The sequence below is a fragment of the Sminthopsis crassicaudata genome, chromosome 1 (genome assembly GCF_048593235.1).
Source record: "Sminthopsis crassicaudata isolate SCR6 chromosome 1, ASM4859323v1, whole genome shotgun sequence".
Lineage (NCBI taxonomy): Eukaryota > Metazoa > Chordata > Mammalia > Dasyuromorphia > Dasyuridae > Sminthopsis > Sminthopsis crassicaudata.
The window spans coordinates 416,581,086-416,599,742 of record NC_133617.1 but is presented as its reverse complement, the minus strand read 5'-3'; the positions used below and the strand labels follow the sequence as shown (position 1 = coordinate 416,599,742).

The following is an 18,657-nucleotide window of genomic DNA, read 5'->3' as shown; positions in this document are numbered from 1 at the left end:
CTTACAGCTCAGTCAAGAAGAGATGACGGAAATGCTTCCTAGACAAACTTGTCAATTTGTTCTTGGTAAAATTGCTGAAAGAAATCAAAACAATTTAACGTGAATTTAAAACACAAATGCATTTTAGGGTTAAAATTTCAAACTCAATATATTTTAGAATTTTCTATTTAACTGTTTGAAATGACTTCCTGGTCTCAAATATCATCTTTATTTCATTTACAAATAACATAAATAAAATCCCCATCCCCTTTTTTAATCCAATCCCACTAGTTTGGGAAAATTGACATTCCCGATTACTCTTAACTTTTCTTTTATACCAAAAGTCTTTTTACCCCTACAAAGACAAAGGAATCTTTTAGATGATCTAGTAAATGTCTGCAAAGATCCTCAAAGAATAAAAGAACAATCCAAAGAAAATGTTAATTCTCAACTAAATTTAAATATATCAACAATTAGGAACATCACTTATATTTAACACTTACGTACTTAGTACCTTCTGTACATAGAATTTTCCAAGTTCCTACTTAAATTTGGCACATGCCCTAAGGAAAAAGGGATCATAGCAGTTTAGATTGAGATCTGGAAGGACCTTCAGAAACCTTCAGAAATCTTTTCATTTTATAAATGAGGGAACTTATGCCAAAGGAGTCCATGATACACACATAATCCCCTTCCCAAATAATTTTTTTAAGTTAAAAAGGCCTAACCCAGATCATCTCTAATAGTTCGTGAATCTGTGCATCCCTAGCCCAAGATTTGTTCCTAAACTCTTTTGATAATGGACCCTAATGGTATTCATCTATTATCAAATCAAAATTTAGTCGAGTTTTTTTTATAATAAATAGCAAGTAATTGAAGCCATGAAGACATTCTCTTCAAAAGTCATTTTATTTTATTAGATATTATTTCCTATGATTAAGGCATAGGAAGCAGAGGGATGACTTCTAGAATATTAGCCTTGACTGCTAATCTACTTTGTGAATTTGAAATTTTGATTTACATAAAACATGTCCAAATTTTAGAGCTCTAGGCATCTATATGAGAAATAAATATAAGAAAATAATGTTTATTTTAAAAATCAGTAGTCACATTGTACTAAAATAGCCCAGAGGTCCCAAAGTTGGAAGGTTGCTTTTGTTTTGTTTTTGTTTTTGATGGGGAGAGAGGATCAGATCTGTTCTTTAAAAGTACAAAGAACTCAACCACTGTACAGGAATGTCAGTGGTGTGCTGGTAAATATTCAACAATCATTTCTCTGGATTAATAGGCAATACTAACACTTTATCACTTTCTCAAGTCTCAACAATGGAAAGAGAATAAATAATTTCCTATTTTGTAGCATTTGCTGATTTCCAATATATGAGCATTCACTCATACCCACCCATAATTTAACAACTGACTATTAAACCAGTTTGAACTATTACACCATAAATATTTGTAACTTTTCATCTTAGAAAGTTGTCTGGGGTATTGATTTATCCAGAGATAAATCACTAGTCAGTGTGAGAGTCAGGACCTGAAGCCAGGTTTTGTAAGGCCAGCTCTCTATAACTACATATGCCATCTAACCATCCATCTTTCCTTCTTATACTTGGATACCTCTTGGAATATTAGCATCTTTCCTGATAAAAATTTGGTGAATTATGGAGAATTATTCTCCTTGTTAGAGAAGAGACTTGGGAAGACTTGTCTAACTCAGTAGAACTTATTCATGCATACTAAAACAAGACAATAGTATCTAACTCCAGTGGGCATCCAGTCTCTGCCTGAATGCTTCTAGGGACAAGTAACTGGATCTTGTGCCTCATAAAACAATCTCTTCCAGTTATGAACAGATCTTAGCTGTAGCCTTTCATCACTCTAAATATCACCATTGGCATTGATTCTGACTTAGTATTTTATGGATAAAATTAGACTGCTCTCTAGATGATGGTGGTTTGAATAATGAATTTCTTACAAAGTAATAAAACATAGAAGCTAATAGGTGGCTAATGTCTACCAATATTAAGATATTAACTATCCAGTTCACTTCTGCAGGTGAAGCAAAAAGAAAATGGCAGCTTAAATATTTCATTAGACAAGAATATATAAAAAGTTAAGATGCTTACTGTGCTAAGTTCATGCACAGGTAAAATTTGGTAGTGTGTCCATTTTTCACTTAATTCTATAATAATACTATTCATACCACACCAAATACACCATTGTCTTATGAGGTTGTATTTTTCTCTCTCCAAATTATTTGCAAATTATTCACACATATGGGAAAAAATGCAAAATAGACTCATGTAAAACTTTTCTTTCATTTTCTTTTATTTATTTCTTTTTTAAAAAAGGAATTAAGAATTGCTTTCCTTTGACCAAATGAACTTGGAAAGCCTTTCTGGCTTTTTTTTTAACTATAGCATAAAGACAACTTTTTTATTTTTCATTAAAAAAATTTTTTCCTCTATAAAAAACAGACTTCTGGAGAGGGTGTTTAAAAAGCAAGAGAATGAGAGAAAGGCTGGGTTTTTTCCCCCTTAAAGTTCTTCCTATCTGCTGAGAATCCACTAGATAATAGAGGTAATAAGAACAGCTCCGTCTATAGAGTTGCCAAAAGCACAATGCAGATTAATATCATGGGCCAAAGTATAATATGACTTTTACGAACTATACTTATTACTATGGCCAAAAGCAAAAGAGAAAGGTGATAAGGAACACAGAAACGAGAGAGATGCAAAGAAAGGGATGGAGGGAGACAGAGTGACAAGAGACAGAGAGACACAAAGAAAGAAAACAACTTCTTACACACTAATGAGGTAATTAATTAGCACCTTCCAAAAGATCTCTCTAAAACAAGATTACTAGCTTTATTCCTAACCCTTGAAATTATACTGAGTTTAGGGTTCTGGCATGGATTCCAGTGACCTAAAGAATGTATCGTTATCTACATGTAGTGTTCCCATCCTGAAAGCAAGCATGAACTACAAATACCCTGGCCAATTACTTTGATATGCCAAACAGGAGAGCAGAAAAGGAGGTGGGGGGAAGAATCCAATTTGTATTCCTCCAAGATATAATTTGGATTTAAATGTCCTAAGTTTATATTTGTAGCTCCAGGCATTTTCTCTAGCTGTCCCCATTTCTAGAATGCTATCCCTCCTCAACTCCACCTACTGACTTCCCCGGTTCACATCTCAGCCAAAAATCTCATCTTTTACAGGAAGCCTTTCTAGTGCTTTCCCTTCATTAATGATTTCCCATTTACCCCTTATATAATTTGCTTTGTATATATTTGTTTGCATGTTCTGTCTCCCCTTAGATGGTAAGCTCCTTGAGGACAAGTCTATTGGATTTTTTAGTTCTTTCTGCATCCCCAGTCAAGAGACTATCCCAATAACAATTTCTGTTAAAATATTCAAGTTTCTTAACCACACATTTGTCCCTCACTGTGCCAACCTATACCACCTTACGAAGTTTTCCAGTGATGTCAGCATAATTTGTGGCACAAGGATGCCAATTCAATTGAGCAAGCATTTATTAGACTCCTCCCAGGTCACAAAATTGTACTAAATTTTGAGGCTTCAGACAAAAAAACAAAAGCCAAGGTATCCTCTGGAGACATCTCCAATTGTCCTGGTAGATGTCTTGCCACTGACTCTAATGACTAGAGGAAAGCATGGGCTAATTGATTTGCCCAGCCCTGCCTCCCTTAAGTCCAATTCACTTTTAAGTCAAGAAATCAGCCTCTTGATGTCATTGATCCTTTTTGAGAACAAAGTACAAACAGCAACAACACTAAACATTGGAGATATACAAAGAGAAAAAAGGTCCCTGCCCTCAGTGGTACCTACTATTCTAAAGAAGCCGACCCATTTATTTGGTTTTACTCTCCCATCTGAATGAAAGATTGAGACCTATGCACTCATAATTTAAGTGGATCTTCCTTTTCTCCAAAACTTACGGGCTTCATTTTGAATGTTGTTTTTATCCATGAAAAACATCTTGCACCATGTTCATATGTGATGTTTTCCACTATTTTTTCTTGTTTTTACAATTTTGCTTCTTGCTTCCTTATATCATTGGAAAAAAATACTATTATTAGTAGAATATCTGTAGTTTATTCAGTGAATTTGTGGTAAATTCAATTCCTTAGCTGGGCATGTTGGTACACACCTGTAACCCCTACTGCTAGGAGAGGCTGAAGCTAATAAGTAACTTTGAGTTAGAGAATTCTGAGGTATAATAGAACTAAAGCTGATGAGATATCATCACTAAATCACAAGTGTAGTGAACCTCTGGGAATAAAGGACCACCAGACTGTCTGAGAAGAGACAAATTGATTCAGGTCAGAAAAACAGATCAGGCTAAAACTTCCACACCAATCAATATTAGCATCTGGTCTATGAGTGGCCATTGTGCTTGAAGCCTGAATGAGACAGGAAGATCAAATCTTTAAGAATAGTAATAATCATGATTGTTTTAAAAATATTAATTCCTCCCCATATTGACCCTTTAAGAAATTTGATACATGTCTGCCTTATTAAATTTTCTACTTTAAAATGCAAATTCTTTGAAGGGCTGTGAAAAAAATTTTAGATTCATTTTAGTCATATAAAGACCCCTTTATACATTCTACTATTCTAATCATTCTGTTTTATATTGCAAGGGAAAATATAGCATAGAACTAATAATCACAATATTTTAGCAAAAGAACAAAACATCAGGAAGATGTGCTTAAAGTCAAGAAGACCAGAGCTTGAATTCAGCCTCATATATTAATGAGTCCCAGAACAAATATATTCCCTATATGTAAAAAGAGGCAGTTTAAGTGCAATAACCTTCAAGGTCCCTTCCAGCTTCTGTGAGATGAAGTGGATTGACCGGTCAGCAGAATGAATAAGCCCACTACTGTTAGCCATAGATCTCAGCTTATGAATCACTACTCTAGAAAAAGTGATGTGTGTGGCAAAACAGCTAGTTAAATGGCACTGTTGAGTAATTTGGGTCTAAGGTCAGTTGTAATGAAAATTCCAGAACCCAACTATTGAGGCTATTAATTACACTTAAGTGATTGTATTAGAGCATTCTGACTTTTCTTTCTATCCAGCTAATCTGTTGTTTATGTTATCAAGGCCTACGCAGACATTAGATGTGTACAGGCAAATGATGGCACAGCAGCTGCCAAAAAGTATTCAGAGGAAATGTGTTAATAAAGTTCCTTGGTCTTATCTTACTATTTACTTTCTATTTTATATATTAATGCTATAAACTTCATTTTCAAAGAAACATCATTTCCTCTGACTCCTACAAAATATGAATGAAGTTGTGATATTTGGTTTTATAAAATCAATGTTGCCATACAAAAACAAACGCCTATAAAACATTTGGCCAATGTAATCTAAAAGAGATTATTACTCTGCAAATGATTCAGCCTCAATCTTTGTTTAATAACTCCATGTTAAGCATCACTCCTTAAAACATAATTTAAAGCTGAAATATGAATCAGAAAGTTCTAGGTTCAATATTTTCCTTTAATAAATATTAGCAATGTGACCCTGAGCACTCGACTTTATTTCTCCTACCCCAGGTAACTCTCTAAAACTATAAATTATAAAACATTTGCTAATCGATATTAGTAGAAAGAGTATCCTCATTTAATAGCTTCCTACACCAGAACTATCAAACACATGTCTCCAAATACTCCAGAGTAGGCCCAAAACATATTAAAATGTAATTGGGAAATATTTAACAAAATAAAACACAATACAACAAAATGTAGATTTCTTAGTCAATATGCAACCCTCAAGGATCTTTATGTATAGTTTAGTGACCCCTATTTCTATTTGAGTTTGACATCAATATCTACACCAATAAAGTCACAGGTCTGGGCAAAAAAGAAAACCAAAATAAAAATAAGAGGCTCCATGGCATAAACTTAAATTAATTCATCTTCCAAAAAATAATTTGACATGGGTAACAATAGGAAAAATTGGAAATGAGGAAGTCAAGAAGTATCATTAAAAGCAACTTCTGCTACTATAAAAACCAGGATGTGGTAATAATAAGTTTTCCAAAGGGAAAAGACATTTTTAGGCTGATCATAAGGGAGAATCTCTGTAATTACTGAGGAAACTTCACAGGGAAAACCATAACTTACTGACTCTAGACCATCATTTAACAGGAAAAGGCAGTAAACACACTGCTAATAGGGTTTCTATTCCATTTTCTATAATAAATATTATAGAATAATAATATTATGTGAAATATAAATATTTCACAACAGTCAGCTACACATCAACATGACTTGCCCAAAGCACTCTATCTTATTAATGAGCCCACAGACCTTCTTGATTGATTCTCCCCTCCTTTTTTATAAATGTCCTACAGGTCGTTCTAGGAAAATGAAGATAGTTGTGAAAAGCCCAGTGCGGAGGGAAGACCATTAGCGTTAGGAAATGCTCCAAGTCAATTTCTCCCACAATGCAAGAAGTCTGATTTCTTCCAAGGAACATATAAAGATTCCAGGGAGAAAGAATCAAGGAGTCTCTATTGGGAAACAGCTTTTGCATGAGACTCTGCCAATTGGCTTCAGCTCAGTACAACATGGAAATGACCCAGAAGTTCAAGGAGAATAAACAGGCTGCTTCTAATGCCCTTCTAAGTATGTACTCCAAAATATAATGAAATAAGATCGGATGTTTGTAGGTCATTATCACAGCCATGCTAATCTTCCTTTCCCCCATCCTCAATAAAAAATTTTTAAAGGTCTTGATTGGAAGAAATACATGGAAAACAGAGGCTAGAGAAGAGATATATCCATCATCTCCCTGAAAACCACAGCATTAGCTCTTACTCACATGTACTGCAGATTAGGGGTTTTCAGAAATGCTTGATGAGCCACCATTATTAGTCCTGATTCCACCACCGTTCTACAGAAACAAATTATGGAGATATTAGTATTCAATGAGCATGAGTTACAACAAAAAACAAAACCAAAAAAATCTGAGATAGAAGCTAGGAATTTGAACACTCACAGATTTTTCAGCCCCACATATCCTTCCAGGTCATCTTCAACGATGGTCTCTAACCTTGGCTGCTTTGCAATATAACTGCAACAAAATGCAAAGAAAATTTTCTAGATTAGTAGTCATTTTATCATTTCAAATGACTCATTCAAAGTTCTTTAGCTGCAAACCAAAAGAAAGCACGAAGAAAAAGAGCAAGTTTTCCATTTAAATATTCCAGAACAGGAACTCTGGCCTAACCCTACCACCAAATTGCTAGATTATAATTTCCCTGAAGGTAGGAGCTGTGTGGGATTTATCTTTATCTCTCCACCATTGCCACTCAAGTGTATCACATTTATCTGAAGAAGGAACTTATGTTTGGAAAATGGTTTTAATTAGGAAAGAAATAATGTGAACAATTGATTAATAAGAATCTGATTGATCACATAGAAAATTCCAAGGAAACACAATTACCAGGAAGTTGTTTTTTTCAAATCTCTGAAATCACTTCTCAGGTTTAACAAGGGCAGTTTGTATTACTTTTTTAATGTACAAGAAGTTATAAGAAACTGAATACATATATGCATAAATGTATTTGTGTAATATAGATGTAATATATATGTATTGAATACAGGTAATATATCATTCTATGTCTGTATTATAAACATATATATTTCATGTATACAGACACATGCATGCATGCATACATATTTATATGTATATACATAATCACCAGTCATATTTCAAAAGCTGACTAGTTACCCATTCATTCTTATCACAATAGTTAAAAGAATACTTTAAATGAGATAATATTTGTAAAGGAACTTTTAGTACATTGCCTAGTACATATAGGTCTATTTAAACGTTTATTCCTTTCCTTATTTCCTAATAAAATATTTACCTCACATCAACGTAACCAAATGGATGCACCGTTTAAATTTATTTATTTTAGCCTCATTTATTTATTTATTTATTTATTTGTTTACCTTAATTGAGAGAGAATGTAAATTCACTGTTGTCATTTTTATTTCTGTTCTCACTGGGCCTAGCATAGTCCTGAATACATAATAAAAGCTTAATAAATGCTTTGCTAAATTAAGGTGAACTGCAACTCTAACTTTTAAATACAGAGAATTTATAAAACAAATTATGATAATTTTATAATGTTATTCTTATTTTTAGAAATCATTATTGTTATTCCAATAAATTGATATCATCTGATCAATTTTGATGGACATGGCTCTTTTCAACAATGAGATGATTCAGGCCAATTCTGATGATTTTGTAATGAAGAGAGCCATCTACATCCAGAGAGGACTGTGGGAACTGAGTGTGGATCACAACATAGTATTTTCACTCTTTCTGTTGTTTAGTTGCATTTTATTTTCTTTCTCTTTTTTTCCTTTTTGATCTAATTTTTCTTGTGCAGCAAGATAATTGTATAAATATGTATACACATATTGGATTTAACATATTTTTACTATGTTTAACACATTTTGGATTACTTGCCATCTAGGGGAGGGGGTGAGGAGAAGGGAGGAAAAATTGGAACACAAAGTCTTGAAAGGGTAAAAATTGAAAAATTATCCATGTATATATTTTGAAAAAACTTTAATAAAATACTTTTAAAATAAATTGCTATCATCATACATTTATAAAACATTTTTAAAGCAGCATCAGGATATCCAAATATACATTTGTCTCTAAAATGTTTTAGGACCAGTAATAAACTACTTTAACATGAAAAATAATTTTAAATTATATAGAAAGCATAATCTAGCAATCTGCTAGGAATTAAGGATCCAATCCCAGCTCTGACTTTTACTGCCTATCTGACCTTCAATAAATCATTTACTAAACTGGATTTACATCTCCTTAATTACAAAATGATTATGGCCCATGAGGGTCTATTCTGCTTACAATTATATATGCAATGTGGGAGAGATCTCTTAATCTCTGTCTCAGTTTCCTCACTTATAAAATAAGGCAGTTGGATGTAATTCTCTCTAAGGTTTCTACCAACTATAAATCCCACAAAATTCTCTCCATGAAGCTTACTCTGACCACTGAAGATAAGAGATCCTTAAATTCAGCAAAAATTTAAGCTGGGATCATATATTTAAAAATGTGCCAAGAGCTAGGTGGTACAAAGTTATAAGTGAAACAGTCCTTGTTCTTAAAATGCTTACATTCTACAAAAAGATATAACAGGTTCACAGATATGTCAAGAGATTGATCTCTGAAAGTCTGTAGTACTATACAGATCACACAAATGTTTTATGTAATAATTGCTTCTATGTCATATCATCTACTAAAATTTTAAGTGACCATATTTTACACCTCTTGGTGATACCATCATCAGCTACAAGACCTTGAATAGCTACTTAATAAATATTACTTGCAGAAAACCTGCTAGGAAAGAAAAATGGCTCATTTTCTCATTGTTTTTTCCTTCTCTGGGTATCTCTTCTCTTTCCTCCTAGCAAATTTGAACATTTTCCCTTTCACTCCATATCAAAATCTGCCCTTAATTTCCATTAAGGAGTAAATAAATAACTAATGGCACCTTAAATTTTAATCACTCTTGGGACTTTTTAATGGAAATCAAAGTCTTTAGCTAAATAGAGGGATTAAATTTTGACAACAGAACCTGAAACATCAAATATTATGCAGTTCTGCCTTACCTAGCTGCTTCTCAGAAATGCCCTAACTAAACTAACACTTAATTAAGAAATATCCCAATCTATTAAAACAGAAAATGCTCCCCTCCATTATTAGTAAGCCACATTTTACTTGACCTACAAGGGAAATGGATTAAATAATTTTCAGATTGCACCTGTCATATATAGCATCTGGAACAAAAACTACAAGCTATGCTCCTAAGCAGAAGCTCTAACCTAAGATCTACTTAGTTGTTGTTGTTTTTTGTTTTTTTTGAGGTGCAATTCTAAGAAAGTCTTACTGGGTACACAGGCTGGACTCCTGAATTACTGCTTAAAATATGAAGATATTCTAAATTCTAGCATGGATTATTTATATTACTTATTTCTTTTAAAAATTCATCAAAAAAGTGCTCTCCATACTCAGAGAAAGGTTGAAGTATACTTTTTTTAACTTTATTTTTCTTGAGGATTTTTTGAGGGGGGAATCTATGTTTTCTTTCACAACATGACTTTTATGGAAATGTTTTACATAGCTCCTAACTATATGCCAAATTAATGGAGAGGTGGAGATGGGAAGGAAAGGAGAGAATCTGGAACTCAAACTTTTAAAAACAAATGCAAAAAAATATTTTAAATGTAACTGGAAAGATAAAATTATTTAAAATTAAAAATAAATTAAAAACACATTGATAACTCCCTCTAATGCTTATCTCCACTTTATCTTGTACATAGCTTTTTTCTAGATAAGATTTATATGTTGTCTCCCCAATTAGACTATGAGCTTCTTGAGAACAGGGATTGTGTTTTATTTTTGTTTGTGTCTCAGTACTTAGCATAATGCTTGACACATAGTAGATGCTTAATAAATGTTCAATGGCTGACAAAAACTGCACTCATTGGTCCATTAATTTTGTAAAGTGTTTTTATTTGTTTATATTCCCTTCTCCCTTTCCTTCTTCTACCAGAAGTCTAAGCCTTATTTCTGATGAACACTGAAATCACTAGTAATATCTTTAATTGCCCTTAACCTTAACTCTACCTCCTAAAATCTATACTCTATGTGTATCAAGTTGGACTATCAAATTAACTATTTCTTGCCTGTCACCTTTTTGAATCCTTCTTTGACTTCTAAAACTTCTTGAATTAGAATAAAGCACATGTTCATCCTAAGCAAGATTTGAAAAATTCCCATCCTCCTCAATCTAAATATACCTTTACTCATTACAAAATAATACCTGAAGGTCATGTAACAAAATTTTCTGGTAAATAAAATATGCACATTTATAAAAAGTAAAGCTAAAAATCACTTCTTATTGCACCCACCACACATTTTACACCCTCAGTCGTTGCCCACTTTCTCCATTCTGACCTCTATCTCCTGCTACTCAATAAAAAAAGTATGCTATTAGCAACAAAAGGGATTCGTTTTTCAAAATCAGTCATTTTTAGTGTTATAAACTGTCTTCTGTTTTTATTAACTTCACTCCACATCAGCTGATAAAAGTCCCCCCAAGTTTTGATGAAACCATCTCCTGAATTATTTCTTACAGCATAATAGTATTCCATTATATTCAATGAAAGACAACTATGTTTTGAATTGACACAAACTGTCCCAGAGGGCAGAAGTTGGAGGACTGAGTAAAAATAGCAAAGAAGCCTATTGAGGCTTGAAGTATGGAAGAATTTTCTAACAATTAGGGCAATCCAAAAGTAGAATAGGTTGCCTCAAGAGGAAGTGGATTCCTCCTCATGGGAGGTCTTTAAGCAAAAAATGAATAACCACTTGTCTGGAAATACACTGCCTCTGAGGTCTTTTTTTCAATTTTGAGATTCTGTGGTTTTGTGCACATTCCTTCTCTATTTACGGTAGATCAACAGGATAATCTTTGTATATTAAAGAACAGCATATTAATTTTATTTAGTTTATTTGTTAAATGAAAGTGTTTACTTTCTATCTAAATAGGGATTGGAACTAAACTCTCTCTTGGAGCTAGATTCTCTCTTAAGACCTGTTTATTATTTTGAAAAAGGAAATGGATAATATGTTTTTTCATAATAATCCTCTGAAGTAAGAAGCATAAATATTTTGTTATCAATCCAAGGTTAAGTTCTGTCTTACATTGATATTATCCATTTTATAATGCATACAGGTCATTTTATATCAATATGAAATGATCAATGAGATGAGCAATTATAATAAGGAGGAGGTCAAAAATGGGATTTTGCATGCACTTTAGAGTCATATATTGAATTGTTATCATTGACCTATTTTTCAATACAGAATGGAGATTCTTGGTATTTAATTTTTAAAGTGTATACATATATACACATACACAGTAAAAACAAGATATTTCAAAAAGTGATCTTCCTAAAGCATAAGTCTAATCATGTTTCTGCCCAATCCTTTAGCAACTCTCTGTTACTCCTAGAATGAAATACAGAGCTCTCAACTCAGCATTGCCCTTCTAAATCTGGACCAACATATATTTATGTCTCATTACGCATTACTCCCTTTCACTTACTTTCAGATCTAACCAAAATGGCTTTGTGTTCCATCTCCCATCTCTATGCTCTCTCCCATTGCTCCTCACCCCTTCCTCTTAGAATCTCTTCCTTCAAGGCTCAGTTTGATCCTGCCAGTTATTAGAGTAACCTTTCCCTTTAATATATACCTATCAGCCTACATGTGATTACCTCTTATAAAAGACATTTCCTTGAAGAGAGGGGTAGTTTTTCTATTGTATCTCTCAAACCTAACAATGCTTGACACACAGTAAGTGCTTAATAAATGCTTGTTGGAGAAGATTCTATTTGAAAAACAACTGGATATCCCTCTAAATTCCTGAATTAAAATTCTATTAGTGTTAAATATATCACAAGGTATGAATATAAGAAGGTAAAGCTCCTTGAAGTAGACATTGCTTCATACTTTGAATTTGTATCTCCAGGGCCTAGCACAGTATCTAGAACATAGTAAATGCTTAATAAAGGCTTATTGGTTATAGTCTCCTTAACTATAGTTAGTCTATTTACAGGGGTAAACTTTAAAGTTTATTCTTCTTCAACCTCTTCCCTTACATTCTTTTCTATTTTTTGATGAGGGGACAGCTTGGGAACATCCTACCTTATGTTAATATAGCAAAGCAATGAAAAGAAAGCACCAAATCATGAAAGGAATTAGTAAGGCTATTATTGCCAAATTAATACCCCAGAACTTCTGCCCTTGCTGGGGTTCTATTTAAGTAGGAAAGCCAAGTTGATAAACTTATAACTTCAGGAAACTGAATGCCCAATTGGTGCTGTCTGAGACTGCTCCCACTCCTAAAAGAATTCCAGAAGGGGATTGTAGCTGTTCCACTAATAATGTTCCTCTTACTTCTCCTCTACAAATAAACTAAGTACAGGTGGTCCTACATTGGGCAAGTCCCCTAAGTACTCTAGTGACACAAATATGGCTCTACCTTCATGGTTTCAGTTTCCTTTCATGCTGTGCTAATATCCTGAATTCCAGAACAACCAGACAAATCTTTGATCCTATTTCCCTCTGTTTTATATAAAAACGTACTTATATAGGCTTGAAATTTTCCTACAATGCCAAGCTAGGTTTAGCTTTTCATTGTAGGAAACAATCTGAAGAGATGATAATATAGTCCATTTAGATTGAATAAAGCAATTGTGGAATCCTGCAGTCATTGTCTACTTGTGGAACATTATGGTATCTGTGACTCCTTCCCATCCAATTTTCTGATTTTTTTACACATTTAAGTAATATTGGGCAGGAACAGCTCCCAAGGGTGTATGGTAAGAGCATTTTGGCAATTCTTTGGAAAAAAATGAACAGAGAATAGCAATATGGGAAGCAATAAATAACCACAAAGATATCTATATAAGCACTGTGGTCTATAATGCATGAAAATAATACCACCAAGGCAAACAGGTGGTATAGAATTTTAAACCTTTAGGCATGATAACAAAAAGGGATACTGAGACATCCTTGGGGATATGCATACACACACACACACACACACACACACACACACTCAATTGAGGATAGTAATCTATATTAATAAGAAAATAGGAGGGAAAGGGGATAAAAGATATAGGAGCGATAAAAAGAAGAATGGATTAAAGAATGCAATGGTCAAAAGCAAATCAGACTTTGGGGGAGAGATGAAGTTAAAAATAAGATAAAAGGGCAAACAGAAAAAAATAAGACAGAGGTAAATATATAGTAAGTAATCATAACTGAATATGAATGAGATGAGCTAACTCACAAAAATGGAAGCAGAGAACAGAATGGATCAGAAACCAAATTCTAATAATATGTCATGTACAAAAGACACACTTAAAATAGAAAGGCAAATACAGAGTTTAAAATGAGTATTATGCCTCAGCTGAAATGAAAAAGGCAAGGGTAACACCCATGATTTCAGATAAAGAAAAAAGCAAAACTAGACAAAATTAAAAGAGAAAATCAGGGAAATTACACTTTGCTAAAGTGTACTATAGACAATAAAGTAATATCAATACATTTTATAGCAAGTTTCTTTGATATAGGCCTCATTTTTCAAATATATTAAGAACTGAGGCAGATTTATCTAAGAGTCATTTCCCATTTGATAAATAATAAAGGGATATAAACAAGTAGTTTTCTGAAGAACAAATCAAACCATAGTGTTATGAATAATGCTCTAGAACACTATTGATGAGAGAAAAACAAATTAAAATAACTGAGCTACTACCTTACACCTATCAGAAATTACAAATGCTGAAGGGAATGAGGAAAAATGGATACATTAATGATCTGCTAATGATGTTATGAAGTAGTCCAACCATCCCACAAAACAACATCCCTAATGAGTTATAAAACTGTGGATACCCTTTGATCTAGAAATATAGCTATAGTCTGTGTCCCAAAAAGATCAAAGGGGAAAGAATCTATATGTACAAAAATATTTATAATAGTTTTCTTTTTTGGTGGTAAAGAAATTGAGGGGATGATCATCAGTTGGGCAAGTGGTAACATAGGATTGTGATAGAGAATTATTGTTTTTTTTAAAATAATGATGGTTTCAGAAAAACATAGAAAAACTTATGCAAAATCATGAAAAAGTGGAGTGATAAGAACCAGAAAATCATTTGCACAGTAACAGCAATGATGTAATGATGATTAACAATGAATAAATTTGCTATTCTGGTCAATATAATGATACACTAAATACAAAGGACTTGTGAAGGAAAAAAAATGCTATACATCTCTGGAGGGAGAATGGCAAAATGTGATTGCAAGCTGAAGTATAAGTTTTCCCACTTCATTTTTTTTGCTTTGTTTTATGATATGGCTAATATGGAAATATGCTTTGTATGATTTCACATGTATAGTTATTATCCTGTTTGCCTTCATAATGGGTAAGGGAGTGATGGGAAAGAGGGAAAGGCTCTGGAACTCAAAAAAAATACATATTTTAAAATAAAGTAACTAAAGTGACTTTCTCCTCTTAATTTATCCTTTCATTTAAATTACTCTTCTAACAAAAATGGGATGCTAGAACAATGACTCTCCCTCCCAATCATTACTGATTCTCTGTTGAAATAGATAGCTTCATGCAATCAGCAACATTGGACACAGACAATGCTATAAACTACATTTCTTTTCATTACATGATCAATATAGCCTTCCCATGTCTATGCTATGGATGAGTTAACACAGGTGATTCTAAGTTAAGGTGGCAAATGACTGTATAATGGGGAAATGGGAAGAGAATTGTTCAGGACCTCCTTCTTAAAGAGTGACCATGACATAGATGACCTTTAAAAAGCAAACATGTAGAGTTCCAGTATAGATGACTACATGAATGGTGTTAAAAGAGAACAGCTCTAACACATGTACTTTAGAAAAAGATATCCAAAAAAAGCACCAGACCAAATAATGATCAAGAAATTTAAATATAAGCTATATTAAATTCCTTTGTGTAGTTCAGAACTTCATAAAAAGAAAACTGGAAGACTCTATTATAGGGTTTCTAAGAGGAAAGTCAACATAAGTATTCACAAATAAGCCACGAACTTGCTAGGGTAGACAAGAGATGGTCATTGAATCTACTGATGGTCAATCAGTCAATAAATAAACATTTATTAAGTTCTACTATTAAATATGTACTAGTACTAAGCCCCTTATGTGCTAGGCACTGTGTTGGGAATATAAAGAAGGGGAAAAAGTTAGTCCTTGTTCACAATTCACAATCTAATGAGAGAGAGAATATGCAATCAACCATGTATGACCAAACTAAATACAGGAAAAATTGGGAAGACACTAGGGATAAGAAGGATTAGAATATAGAACCTTCAGATTTTGTAGAGTTGGAAGGAGCTTTAGAAGTCATCTAGTCTAATTTCCTCATTTTACAGATGAGGAAACTGCATCATAGAAAGTGACTTGCCCACAGTTGTACAAGTAATAATTGGCAAATCTGGAATATAAACCCAGATCATCTAACTCCAAATCCACTATTTTACTTAATCATTCTATCTTTCCTAAAGTTCACAGCACTCATACCTAGAAGCAGAAATACTGTAGTTCTCACGAAAGGAAGTTCCAAGGTTAACCAACCCCATATCTAAAGATATAGGGTGGGATGTCAAGACCTCTTAGCCTGGAAAGCCCCAAGGATACTAGAAGAAGGTTCACACCATTCAATCTCAGATATTACAATACATACTAAAAAACTCAGGGTTACGAATGTAAAAAAAATAGTAGGGGGAAAGAACTAAAATCTGATAGAACTCAAAATAGAGACACAACAAGGCAAATGAAAGCCAGAAGCAAGAAGCCAGGAAATCAAGATAAGGACATTCAAGTCTGATGACCCTAACCAGAGTACAGGGTTTGTGGCCCTAACACAAAGTCCCAAATTGGCTACTAGAGATATGAATAAACAGAAGACTTCAAACAATATAAAGTAATATTATGGATTATGGATCCAAAGATACCCAAAAGACAAACTTAGAAGAAAACAGTCACTACCCAACAAGTACAAAGTTTTAGAGGAAATTGTGGCTTGGCCATATTATCTGGAAAAAATAAAAAGATTAAACATCTGATAACAGGGAAAGAGAATGAATAGTTTAGAACTTAAGGTGTAAAATTTTATTGGAATAATAGCCACCCTGAAAATTGGAATGGAACAAATAACATTTTTAGAATAAAATCCAAAGATTGAAAAATTAAAAGAAAATATAAAATGTAGCTAATAATCCCTGTCACTGGCATATGTCTGGCATAGGAGGAATAGAGACATCAAGACACTCCTCCAAAAAACAAAAGAGAGGGGGAGCCAAAAAGAACCCTAGAGAACTTCTAGACTTAATTATAATTTTTTTTTGATGGAGATGCACTGGCTCTGGCAGACAGGTTTCATAACTCGCCGGAAGGACAGTATCCAGTGTGAGCAACTCCAATATCTTTAGATAACTGCCAGGTGATGTGGAGAGAACTGGAGAATGGTGAATGGAAGGGAACAGATAAGTTAACTGCTTGGGGGAGAGGGTTTGCTTGTATCTTAATAAATGGAGAAGGAACTCAATGGGTGCCAACGAGCCACATCTGCCTTGTCCATTGGAGAGAGACAGAAAAAGAGAAGACCCTTAAAATGAAGGAGAAGACACAAGAAACATTGGGTAGTTGCATTGATGACAGTGCCCACCACTGAAAGAGCCTGGCAGTTAACCCTTTGTATATGGCAATTGACCCATGAACATCAACAATAATTCTCAATGAGACTGATGCAGGACTTCAAAATCTGCAGGAATTACTGGATTCCCTGACAGATGAAGTGATGGACAATAGATTGGTTTTGGACTATATCTTGGCTGCTGAAAGAGGTGTATGTGTGGTTGTGAATTTATAGTTAATTTTTACACCTTCCTTCTGGGACTCATAGAAATCTTTTATACTATTTTGTTTATTCATATTACTACTTGCTTGTATGATTTTACAACTTGCCTGTGTGATTCCTCCCATGGTGATGGATTTAACCACTGATATATACCTGCTTCAATTAAAACAAAAGAAAGGGCAAGAGGGTCACAGACAGTGGGGAAACTCCGGGTAAGGTATAAGACCCTTCAGCCCAGTGGGAACCTGCTAACAATGTTTGATTCGGCTCCCCATCTTCCTAAGGGCTCTCAGCCTCTCTGAAAAGTCAGGGGGGGTGGTGACAAACCTGTGTTGTGATTGAAGCAGAGTGATATCAAGTTCAAGACTGATACCAGGTGGCAAACTATATATAATAGCAAGTTGTTTATGTGGTCCTACATGTGCAGTATATATTGGGCTCATGCCCATTATTTTTGTTACATAAGGGTATGAGGGTATAAAAAAGGGGAAAATCCTTGAAATAAACATATTCCATTTTCCACCATCCTCAGAAGTCCTGCCTCATCACTTCTCCAGGATGGTATATTTTAATCACTCCTGCATGGGGGGCTCTAGATAGCATGGTATGTTTTGTCACCCCATCTTGGGGGCTCTAGAAATCAGGACACAACAATAAAATATACACTTTTTAAAAGAACTGGCCTGAAAAACAGGTCAAGGAAAGATAACTTAAGAATCATCAGATGTTAAAAGCCATTACACAAAAAAGTCATGACATTTTAAAAACAAAAAATAAAACCAAAATGGTTATTATTTCAAGCTATAATAAATGGAAACTCCCTATATCTATTGGAACAGGAAAGTAAAGTGATAAGAAAAAAAAATATTCTACTGTTTAATTTCTTTTAAAAAAAAAAGTTGGAAACTCTTAGTAATTATTATCACTGAAATTTAAGGCTTCCAGGTCAAAGAAAAAAGCCCAAGTAATCAGAAAAAAGAGTCCAAGTAGCAAAGAAGTACAGTCAGAATCATATAAGATTTGGTAGCTACTACTATATAATGTTAGAATACAATATGCTTCTATCTTTCAGCATACCATCAACAATAATTTATCCTATAAAACTAAATA

At 33.7% G+C, this 18,657-nt stretch overlaps 1 protein-coding gene across 4 annotated transcripts in view; it reads right to left on the bottom strand.

Moving 5' to 3' along the window:
• The window catches only part of NTRK2 (neurotrophic receptor tyrosine kinase 2), a 400,497-nt gene that overhangs the window by 341,729 nt on the left and 40,111 nt on the right, over nt 1–18,657 (bottom strand). For all 4 annotated transcript variants that reach the window (XM_074280190.1, XM_074280189.1, XM_074280191.1 and 1 more), the window contains exons 3-5: nt 7,017–7,091; nt 6,840–6,911; nt 6–74 (exon numbers count right to left, since the gene is read on the bottom strand). In XM_074280190.1, coding sequence (XP_074136291.1) covers nt 6–74; nt 6,840–6,911; nt 7,017–7,091 — 216 coding nt within the window. The remainder of the gene's footprint in view (nt 1–5; nt 75–6,839; nt 6,912–7,016; nt 7,092–18,657) is intronic.